The following is a 12,057-nucleotide window of genomic DNA, read 5'->3' as shown; positions in this document are numbered from 1 at the left end:
ATACATTGCTCTGTAGTACTATCTTGTCTACATTCTCACCAAATTTAACACATTGTTGCTATATTTGTTTGTATGTTACATAAGTATATTTACTATATGATCTGTAACGTGTTAATTGATCTGAAGATTGTGTAGAAAATAAGTCATAAGATATTCATAAAGGTAATAACTTCTTATTTATTCATTTTAGTTTGTCATGTGTCAAGATAAATATATCCTGCTTAGTTGACAATCCTTTCTGAGATCTAAAATGCTTGCCACTGGAACTGATTTTCTGTCCTGGGGTCGACAGAAGCGTCCGATCCCATGCGTCGGCTTTGACCCGTGCGTTGGCTTTGACCCGTGACGTAAGGGTGTTGTCGTGTGTGACGTCATGACGGCGCGGAGTTTGGTTTGAGTGTGGCTGTCTCCAGTTCTGTTTTATCTTATTTTATTTACTTTTCTGATCTGTTCGTTCTATCTCGTGAGATTTTTTTTAAAATTTAAAAACACTTATTACTTGTTTTAATTATCTGTTTCCTCCAATTTCTGTTTTAGTTTATTATATTTATCTTTCTGATCTGTTCGTTCTATCCCATGAGATTTTTTTTTTTAAAAGACGAAAAACACTAATCAGCTACTGAAGCATCATTATCTTCTATGGGTTGCAGGGGTTATGACCCCTGGGGAGGTGGGTGGGTATTCATGCATGGCTGTCTTCACTTACACGTTGTAGCTACGCAAGGCGGCTAAATTTGTTTATATTTAGTTTGCCCCCCACCCAAAACACCCCATTTCCAGCGCTTGTCCTGTTAGTGTCATTAGGCTTCTTGTGGAAAGTGTATGTGTTTGTTTTTGTTTCCGCCATATTTGTGACGTCATGGGTCAAAGCAGATGGGCGGGATCGGACGCTTCCATATTTCCCTGTCCTGTGTTTATAATTTTGATTATATAAAACCACCTTGACATTTTTTTAAATAATTGACTGCTAATGTATCCCTTTTGCAAAATGGCTTAACAGCACATGTAAGACCACATGGCAATATATGACTGAAAACATTCAACACACAAATAATTCAATACATCTCAAAGCTCAGCTGAACAATATGAGGGTGGTTCGATAAGTGGTAAAAAAGCAAGGGGGGGAAAAATGTTTGAACAACTCATCTTGCTTGTTGACATAGTCTCCTTAGAGGGATATAACTTGGGTCAGTGATCGTCCAGCTTTTTCATTCCAGCGGAAAAATAAGTTCTGTCAAACTGCAAAATACTCATTGACTGCAACTGTGCCTTCCTCATTGATGACAGTTTCTTCCCAGCAAGCCAAAATTTTAAGTTAGGGAATAGGAAGAAGTCAGTTAGGGCAAAGTTCGATGAATAGGGTAGCTAATGAACCAGTTCAAAGCTCCGCCACTGTTATGGCCGATGTGTGGAGTGTTACACAATCTTGGTGAAACAGCAGTTTTTTCATGTCAGCTGCGGTCTTATCAGATAATGTAAGTCTCAAATGATCCAACAATGAAGCATTATGATTCTGCCTTTTTGGAAGTTATCTATGAGGATTATTCCTTGGTAATTCCAAAAAACAGTGCTCATCACCTAACCAGCTGACAAAATGGTCTTCGCCTTCTTTGGTGCACTTTCACCAGCCTTTGTTCATTGTTTTGACTGCTGTCTAGACTGTGTGTGTAGTCATGAATCCAAGTTTCAACAGTCACAGATAGACACAAAAGTCATGCAGATTGTGAGTGAACATTGCTGGACATTATTTGATCGACTGTGAGCAATCGCGGCACCCACCTCACACACAGCTTTTTGGTGGCCAATTCTCAGTGCTGGATATTATGGACTCATTCAGTTGAGATATGTACGGTCTCAGCAATCTCGTGAATTTTTATTTTACAGTCTCGCATTACCATATCGTAGACTTTTCCAGTGGCTTCCTTTGTGGTGACTTCAATTGGACTGCAGGAGTGCATTTCGTCTTCAGTGCTTGTCTGACCACATTTAAATTCATTAATCTAAAAGTAAGTGTCTTAAGTGTGGTGCAGAGTCTGTGTGAACTTCATGCAATTCTGTTTAACAGCAACATGAAAGTCGGTTTTATCCATTTTCAATTCTAGTCTGCACACTTGCCAATTCAGATGACTGTCAACATTGAACATTATTGAAATTCTTTATATGATCCTTGACATAATCAAGGTTACCAACCACGAAAGTGCAAATAAAATGCTCTGTTCTTTCATGGAAATTTACCTGGCTTATCAAACAACACTTGTGTGTTATGTAAGTGTAAAGAAATTTCGTAGAATGGAAATTCTGCACCACATCCCTGTACACTCCTACAGGCAAAATACAGCATCTTCCCCCCACAACTCCCATAACCTTGCCATGTTCCTTCTGTTCCTCCCACTACCCACACCAGCCGAGATGCCTACTGACTGCAGTTGGGCCTCAGATGCCTGCAGATGACAGCAGCCATATGTGAGAGAGCTGTGAGTGAATGAATGTAAGGACTTTGTCCGATAGTTTGATGTACTTTTAAATGTGCCTTTAATGCCTCTCTTGGGGAAGGTGTCGGTGAGCGGTTCTCAGATGGATGTGGGTGAAAGTGCAGGTCATTTAGGATGCTAATATGTTGGCAGAACTTTTTATTAACAATCATACACGAACATCGATAATAGCATCGGCAGCAGGTACACAGTAGACAGCAGGCGACAATAAGCCAGGTGGAAGCAGCGGTGTAAGATGATCCCTGACAGCTCAGAGTTAGCTTTTAACTGCAAAGCACTATTGGCTGCAGGATAAGATACTAGCCATCTGTGGAACTGTGACAACACTGAGGCGTTGCCACAGAGATGTTTACAAAATTACATTACGTTATCAGTTGAGACAGGTGTGAAGCTGCCACGCCCGGCCCACTGTGACTTCTGAGGGCAGACCTATGCTGACTCAAACATAGGCAGGTGAACCTAGCAGGTCTGCCTGGGCAATGAAAACAGGACTGCAGACTGGAGAGCAGCAGCGGTAGCTGTCGGTAACTGACGGTATGGCCAGAACCGTGGGGGCGAGGGCAGGTAACGGTGGACGCGGGCTTAGGCAGTCAGACAGCAGTCACCACTTTGTGCCCTGGAGATGGCAAATGTAGCTGAATCGTAAGGACAGTGGCAACTGACATGGGCTGTACATCACAGTAGTGCTGAGCTGTGCTGACAACAGGCTGGAGCTGTGGGTTTAAATATTGTGACCCAGCAGGATCCAGTACCTCCGTCATTATTTCTTTATTAGTTTGTTGAGCTTGGACAGACATTCTGATGCACCCCTCATCTCTAGTGCCATTTGGACTTTCTCTTGTAATATTCCGATGTTTTAGCAACAGGCAAGGCAGACACAGCGAGCATTTAACACTCACAACCGGGAAGCTGTGGCGCTGAGCTGGCACAGTCAGTACACGGGGCCGAATTGGAAGGGCAGCCCCGCAGCGTGAGGTCCTCTGCACTGTGAACGGCTGGTGGCGTTGACGGTCATTATGGTAGATCATGGCCTGCGCTGTCTAACTCTGAATCGTCAGCTGGAGTTCAGCGGCAGGTGCGCTTGGGTGGTGGGGAGCAGTCTCGTAGAGGTGGCACCAGAATGCTGGCTGCCAGGGCAGGGACCATTGGACAGAAGTCTGTGGATCATAGTCCGGTGGGGAGTGGCTGTGGTGACACAGTTGTGCTGAAGACGGCGAGGCCGCGTTAGATGGGGACTGGGTGTAGCCACATTGTGCAGCAGGCTGAACAGTGACGGGATGAATTGGTTGTGTTTAAATGCTGCTGCTCTCTGACTTCGTGGTAGTGCTCTCTGACTTCGTGGTAGTGCTCTCTGACTTCGTGGTAGTGCTCTCTGACTTCGTGGTAGTGCTCTCTGACTTCGTGGTAGTGCTCTCTGACTTCGTGGTAGTGCTCTCTGACTTCGTGGTAGTGCTCTCTGACTTCGTGGTAGTGGCTGTGTATCTGGATAGGGCAGTCAAATGAAAATGAGACAGATGGCAAAAAAGGAAGTAAACTATTTATTATTTCGAAAGTAATTGCCATAAATATTAGATATATTTATCCTATTGTGAGACAAGTGCTCAATTACTTCTTCACGAAAAAGTGTTTGAGGCTGCCTACGGAATCGTGATTGTACCCAGGTGTGTAGCTCTTCATCTGAAGGACGTAGATGGCAAGCAATGTCTTTTAACGACTCCAAAAATATGAAATCACATGTAGGGAGATATTGCCATATGAGGACTTACCGTTGAAACGTTTCTAGTGTAGTAGAAACAGCGTTAACAACATCTGAGCACACCCACGAGTAAGCTGCGCGAGTTTCGCTGGGTAGCTGTTAGACATCTTCTATAGACTCCCAATCTCTCCACGTGCAATTACCATATTTTTGGAGCTTGGAAGAAAGAGCTTCGTGGCCATTGATATGCTTTGGACGAAGAGGTGAAGCCTTGGGTACAACTGTGGTTCCGGAGGCAACCTCAAACATTTTCTATGAAGGCAATGACCATTTTGTCTGATGGTGTAAATGTATTGACAGTTACAGCAATTACTTTTGAAATGATAAACAGTTTACTTGGTTTTTCCATTGTCTTGTTTTCATTTGACTGCACTTTATATGTCACACTGAATGATATGGAACAGAGGCAGTGGCCAACTATTGCAACTGGCAGCGGGTCAGCTGTAGTACTTCATGGAGACTGCCTTGGTCATCAACACATGTGGTCTTGCGACACAGCAGTCGCGTCCACTGTCCACACAGTTCAGTGACCAGTACAGGTTTCTGTGGCTGTGGCCTAATCGTGCTTTCTTGTGGTCCATCTTTGACTCCAAGTACAGTGATAATTTATCCCACTATAAGATTAATAGAGCCAATTAGAAAGAAAACAGCTACTTAAAAAAAAAAGGCCTGCTGCCACCTCAGTTATACTATACAGCAGTTGTTTTCCTCCTAGAGGTAGCTCAATATTTACTTGATTGCAATGATATTTTTCAAAGAAAATAGTTACCCACCTCTTTAATTACTGAATCCAGTGTACAGCACATTAATATTTGTCATTCTGGCATGTAACAAAGACTGCTACTTGCAATACAGCTAATAGAACTTTCGGTTCCTGAACCTAGATATTTAGATAATTTGTAGCTAGACAGTGGCTAAGGATATGTTTTCTAATAACTCTTGGATTTGCATGGATTCAAAATTGCTTCCCCCGTGCAGGTCTGGGGGTTAGAATAGGCCCGAGGTATTCCTGGTTGTCATAAGGGGCGACTAAAAGGATTTTCACACATTTTGGGCTTTATCTGATGGTCCCCTGTAGGGTTTGACCTCCGTTCTTCAAAATTTTCCCGAAGAGCGGGCCAATAGTGGAAGCGCACCTCACATGGTGAATCGTGTCCATCGGGCATTGAGATCTTTAGCCCACTTTCTCATCGTCACGTTGCAGTCACACGCATTCTGCATCTCTTGGGCATGACACCTGCCTGGGTGCGTTTTCCACCATGCACTATGCAGTGTCACTTTCTGCGTCGACGATGCCTATGGACTTCTTTGCACCTGATATCCTGCACAGTAGCCAGTCCATTGTGGTGGGGCTGCCACGTACCCTGTTGGTTGTAGCCCCCTGACCTGCTGATGCCTGCGCTGTTAACTGCCAAGGGGTAGATGCCCATCCCCCTGGGGCATCAGGACTCCCGGCAATGGCCATCCTGCCAGGTGGCCTTTGCTGCGGCTTGGTGGTGCCCTTGGGGAGGGCTCCTGGTCGGGGCGGGTGGCATTAGGGCGGATGACACGCGATGAAGCGTAGTCCATCATCTCTTGTTGGTTGTGAAACACCAGCAGTCTCTAAGCGATCCTGCCAGGTGGTCGGGGTGGGTGGCATTTGGGTGGATGACACATGATGAAGCGTAGTCCATCACCTCTTGCTGGTTGTGAAACACCAGCAGTGTCCAATTGATCACAAGCTCAATTCAGTGCACAGAAGTACGACTCCAAATTGTTCCCCTCCCTGGCCACACCATGGGAGGAATCTCAGGTTAAGGACGGCTGCGGATCTTATTTTTTGTTGAGCATTTAGAGGACAAGTTTGGGGAGTGGAGGGCTTGTCCAAAATGATATCTGGGTCAGTCTTGATCAAAACAGCATCCTCTGTCCAGTCACAGGAGTTACTCGCTTGTGACAAGCTGGGGGATTTTTCTGTAACCATCACACCCCATAAGAGCTTAAATATGGTTCAGGGACCTCCTTTTGCAGTCTGACGATGAGCTGCACGTCAATTTAGAGTGGCGAGGTGTACATTTCGCCCAGTGTGTTCACCGGGGTTAGAGGGATAAGCAGGTTGCCACCTGTGCCTTTATCATGGCCTTTGAGGGTTATACATTGCCCAAGAAGGTCAAGGTGATGGTCTACCTCCGCCGATGCCGTGCTTTAAGTGCTGGAAGTTTGGCCATATGTCTTCCCGCTGTACTTCCAGTGTCACATGCCGAGATTGCGGACGCCCATCACATTGCAATACTCCATGTGGCCCGCCTCCTGTCTGTGTCAACTGCAGAGAGCACCATTCGCCTTGCTTGCCAGAGTACAGGATTCTCCAGAAAGAAAGGAAAATCGTGGAGTAAAAGACCCTGGACCGACTGACCTACACTGAGGCTAAGAGAAAATTTGAACGCCTGCATCATGTGCATATGACATCGTCACTACAACAGTTCTGGCGCCATCAGCTCCATCAACCGAAGTCACCTCTCAGAGCCGGAAGACTACACCTGCCCCCTTGATGGTGGGGGGCATTTCCCTCCTTGTTGCTCCTGCACCACCTACTTTGGGAGCAACACCTCCCCCAATCATCGGGGACATCTGTCCCCACTTCTAAGCCAGAGAAGGGTAAGTCTTCTTTGGTTTCTCTCACTAGGAAGGGGTTCCTTGTGTCACTCCCTTCCCAGATTTCTGCTAGTGGGAAAGACAACACTTGCCAGTGGCTGAAGAGCTCAAAAGCAGCTGGTTGTAGGGCTTCGTGCTCATCCTCTGTCCCGAAGACTGAGTCAGTGAACTCCTACCAGCCAGGGAAACCCAAGGAGCAGTGATAGAAATCCAAAAAGAAGACCCCCTAAGACGAAGGAAATTGTGGTGGCACCCACACCACCGCTATGTACAAGCTCTGCATCTGAGGATGGGGTGGAGATTTTGGAGTCTACTGTGGGTCTAGATCTCGCCAGACCCTCAGAGACACTGTATATAGACTGCTCAGGCTAAAAGTCGGTGGCAGCAGGTGACCCTAAGGTGTAAACTGCCTCTTTGAATGTTCCATGCCTTCCCGGTCTCATGATGACCACATCCTCCAGTGGAATTGTGGCACTTTTTTCCACTGCCTGGCTGAGTTACAGCAACTGTTGAGCTTTACACCTGCTATCTGCATTGCCCTTGTGACGTATAATTTGATATATATATAAAAAAACAAAGATGAGGTGACTTACCGAACAAAAGCGCTGGCAGGTCGATAGACACACAAACAAACACAAACACACACACAAAATTCAAGCTTTCGCAACAAACTGTTGCCTCATCAGGAAAGAGGGAAGGAGAGGGGAAGACGAAAGGAAGTGGGTTTTAAGGGAGAGGGTAAGGAGTCATTCCAATCCCGGGAGCGGAAAGACTTACCTTAGGGGGAAAAAAGGACAGGTATACACTCGCACACACGCACATATCCATCCATGTGTGCAGTCCCTGCTCTCCGAACTGGAGTCCTTCCCTTTACCACCTCTACTTGTGGTCCATTCACCTCCATGGCGTACACCTCGTCCGCTGCTTCGTCTGGAGCTTTCATGTGGCCCTAAGGACTCCATTCACCCTGTGGCCCTCCGCTGTCACTTCCTCTAGATTCTTGACACGTTCCGTGGCTCCGAAGTGATTTACACGGACGGCTCAATGGCTGATGATCGCGTTCGCTTTGCCTACGTGCGTGGCGGCCATATTGAACAGCGTTCCTCACTCGATGGGTGCAGTGTATTCACTGCAGAGCTGGAGGCCTTTTCTCGTGCACTTCAGTATCATCGTTCATGCCCTGGGGAGTCTTTTCTTTTATGTACTGACTCTTTGAGAAGCCTGAATATTATCGACCAGTGCTACCCTCGTCACCCTTTGGTAGCGTCCATTCAGGAGTCCATCTATGCCCTGGAACAGTCCAGTCATTCAGTGGTGTTCGTCTGGACCCCTGGTCACGTCAGAATCCCAGGAAATGAACTTGCTGACAGGCTGGCCAAACACGCTACACGGAAACCACTTCTGGAAATGGGCATCCCCACAACTGACCTGCGTTCGTTATTACGCCGCAAGGTTTTTCAGCTTTGGGAGACGGAATGGCAGAATCTCAGTACGCACAACAAATTGCGAGCCATTAAGGGGACCAAGAATGTGTGGAAGTCCTCGATGAGGATGTCTCGCAGGGACTCTGTGGCTCTCTGCAGGCCCCACATTGGCCATGCATGGGCGACCCACGGGTACCTCCTGTGCCGTGAAAACCCATCTCAGTGTCGGTGCAGCGCCCAGTGGACAGTGGCCCATATTCTTCTGCTATGTCCTTCTTAGGCTGCCCTGAGACTTCATCTTCTTATGATTGATTTAAGCAGATAATGCCTCATCGGCTGATTTGGTTTTAAGTTTCATCTGTGAGAGTGGGTTTTATCATTCGATGTGAGTTTTAGTGCCTGCCCTTTGTCCCTCTGTGTCCTCCACCCTAATGCTTTTAGGGTTAAGGTTTTAATGTGTTGCAGAGTGGCTGGCTTCTCATTTTTGTTTTGGTAGTTGGCCATCCCCTGTAATCTGCTTCCTTATTTTACTCTCTTCTAACTGTTTCTTGCATCTCTGTTGTTCTCTTTTCCTCTTTTTGTTCCTTTTAGTGTTCATTGCCTTTCCTTCGTTCTTGTGGTCTTTCCTTTCTTTCCGTTTTGTGTTATACGTCTCGTCTATTTTATTCTCACACTTGTGGCATTGTTTCATTAGGAACGAGGGACCAATGACCTCATGGTTTGGTCCCTTTCCCCCTCTAAAAGAGGGCGCAATCTTTCCAAATGAGTGCATAACTCCATTCGGAACCCTAGACAAGGATGCATAATTTACATGAAAATGATTTTTAATCACGTCTTTTTGAGAAAGTCCCATTTCATTCAGGCCTCCCATTTTTTGTGGTTGTTTCCTTTACAATTAGTACTCGATAAACTGCCAAAAATGTGTGCTGTCTATCAGTGGTTATATTTCAGGGACATGATGTCGATCTACAATGAACCACCGCCCGGTCTGTTTGTCGTTCCTGACGAGAAGGACATCACTGTGATCCACGCGCTTATCACGGGTTCGTTTGACACCCCTTACGAGGGTGGCTTCTTCTACTTCCTCGTGCGATGCCCTCCAGACTACCCTATACGACCACCACGTGTCAAGCTCATGACGACTGGAGGAGGCACTGTCAGGTTTAACCCAAACCTGTACAAGAATGGGAAGATATGCCTCAGTATTCTTGGGTGAGTATCGTACATCTTGTTCGACATATATTGTATCAGCTGGCATAGTTGGCAAAATTTGTGTCAAATGGCATAGTAGATAAAATTCCTATCTAAATCTGTGTAATGTTAATTCTAGTTGAGGAATGTGTGCCATTGGAAATACTGGAGAAAATTTCCTTCCACGAGGTGTAAGAACATAGTGTTTCTGTGGTACTTCTACGTAAAACAGGTGAATGTTTCCAGAACAAATATTTCACTCATCATTGTACATTGTTGTGAAACGTGGAGCCAGGATTCGAAGCCAGGTCCTTGCCTTTTTGGGAGCTGCAATTTTGATGATTGAGCCACCTGGACATGCCTCACAAGCATGCATTACTGCTTCAATTGTGTTGATACCTCCCTCCTGCTTTGTGTTCCTCGTAGACTCTACTGCACGTATAGGTGCACCACTGCTAATATGAGATAGGACGCTGTGGTGAATGGGATAGCCACAGTCTAGCGACTATTTCCGAGATGCTCTTTTGTTGTGGCTACACTTCTATGAAATTTTTTGAGACATTGAAACAGTTCTGGGCTAGAGTACAGTAGAGAATCCGAGGACATAATTTCGGCAGCGAAGAAAATGAGTTGCACCCACACGTGGACAAGATAGACCCGGTCACAAAGTTAAGTGTGCTGACTGCGGTTGCATTTAAGGGCTATTGTTTGCATTGTCCGGAATGTCCCGTATGATTTCCAGATGGTGTAGCTTCTGCTACTCTGAAACTTCCCGGCAGATTAAAACTGCGTGCCGGACCGAGACTCGAACTCGGGACCTTTGAAGTTTGGGAGGTAGGAGACGAGGTACTGGCGGAATTAGAGCTGTGAGGATGGGGCGTGAGTCATGCTTGGGTAGCTCAGTTGGTAGAGCACTTGCCCGCGAAAGGCAAAGGTCCCGAGTTCGAGCCTTGGTCCGGCACACAGTTTTAATCTACCAGGAAGTTTCATATCAGTGCACACTCCACTATAGAGTGAAAATTTCTTTTGATAAAATTTTGTGGACACACTGCTTGTACACAAATAGTCAGACAAAATTGAAGAAAGTGACCTTATACTTACCTGTATCTCGTTTGCAAGTTCTCTTACTGTAATAAAATAGTCTTACATCAGCAAAGTCTGTACTTCCTCGATTACATTATCATTGCAACTTGTCGAGGATCTGTTTGTCCTCCACTCATGTGATGCCATCTTTAAAGCAGTTGTAACACTCCTTTTATCGACATGTTGGTCGTGGAATTGTTCCTGAAACCCTGTTGAATCTTGCAAATGGTTTCCTCTTTGCTACCACCCAGCTTTTGTCAAAATTTGATTCAATGTTGCTTCTCTATTTGTTCCATTTTTTTATCCAGCTAGAATCTGACAAACACCCACTACACGTCCCCACTTTTAGGCTGAGTGCTTGTAACTGACGGATACTTTCTGCTGGCTGGTAAACATTCTTGACAGTGCACTAATGTCCGCCGCCACATCTCCAACTAAGATAGTCCGTTGCGCTGTTTCAGATAGTGCAAGAAAGGGGGGGGGGGGGGGGTTAGGATGGAAGCACAGGGTATTACATACCATCTTCTGTGCTGGGACTCAAACATGGGCCCTTGCCTGTAGTGGGTAATGGCTTCAAGCAACAATTCATACCAATGTGCATGCAGTCTTAAGCAATATCGTATCACTGCTCAAATCAATGATGTGCACCCCCAGGTAACATGAATGTAATCAGATATTTATTGTTTCATATTAGATGCGGCATTTTTAATTCAATTACATGTTTTGGTGACTCTGGATCATCTTCGTTTGGATCTGAAAATGATCCAGAGTGATCAAAGCATGTAATCAAATTAAAAAAGTGTGCAACTTAGATGAAACAATAAATTAGAATTATGTTAAAATATATACTTGTATATAATTTCTGAATCCTGCCAAGAATATTACATTAACTATAATATGAATGAAATTGTTGAAGGCAGCAGTTAGTTATAAAGTAGTCAGTGTGTGGTAGGAAGTGGTTACAACCAGATGCGTTAACAGTTCTTGCGCCTTGTACAATGAAATTACTGTCAACAGCTGCAGTATGCACTAATGGATATCCCATGGATATGCTGGGTATATATGATCCCCCTAGAATAAATGTTCTCCCTTTGTCAGAAAAGTTCCAGGATAGGTGTTTTTTAATTTCTGAGTTTGCAATACAAAACAGGAACAAATGAGGTTTGCATGTTACCTTGTACATGTGTGTCCTTGAAATGGTATCAACCACGTTTCTGCACAAACTCACTAGTTGGCATGGTTGTGCTTAGCCATGCATGTTTGGATTCTCGGTGCATTAGTTAAGATGACAAAAGTGCATGCTGAATGTGAGCAGAGAGTAAACATTTAGTTCTGTGTTAAGCTCGGGAAAACCTCTTGTGAGATGTGGACAATGATTAAGCAAGTGAAAGCAGACAAGGTAATTTCAAGCAGTCATGTTTTCAAGTGGCACGAAAGATTTCGTGAAGGGAGATATTCCGTGCATGACGATCCCAGA

The 12,057-nt window shown here is 45.2% G+C and overlaps 1 protein-coding gene across 1 annotated transcript in view; it reads left to right on the top strand.

Moving 5' to 3' along the window:
* Positions 1-12,057, top strand: part of LOC126428426 (ubiquitin-conjugating enzyme E2 Z-like) — a 28,883-nt gene that overhangs the window by 1,377 nt on the left and 15,449 nt on the right. Inside the window, exon 2 of the mRNA XM_050090353.1 lies at positions 9,258-9,518. Within this exon, the coding sequence (XP_049946310.1) occupies positions 9,258-9,518 (261 nt within the window). The remainder of the gene's footprint in view (positions 1-9,257; positions 9,519-12,057) is intronic.

This window comes from Schistocerca serialis, chromosome 12 (genome assembly GCF_023864345.2).
Source record: "Schistocerca serialis cubense isolate TAMUIC-IGC-003099 chromosome 12, iqSchSeri2.2, whole genome shotgun sequence".
NCBI classification, from domain to species: domain Eukaryota; kingdom Metazoa; phylum Arthropoda; class Insecta; order Orthoptera; family Acrididae; genus Schistocerca; species Schistocerca serialis.
This window is presented reverse-complemented; position numbering and strand designations above follow the sequence as displayed.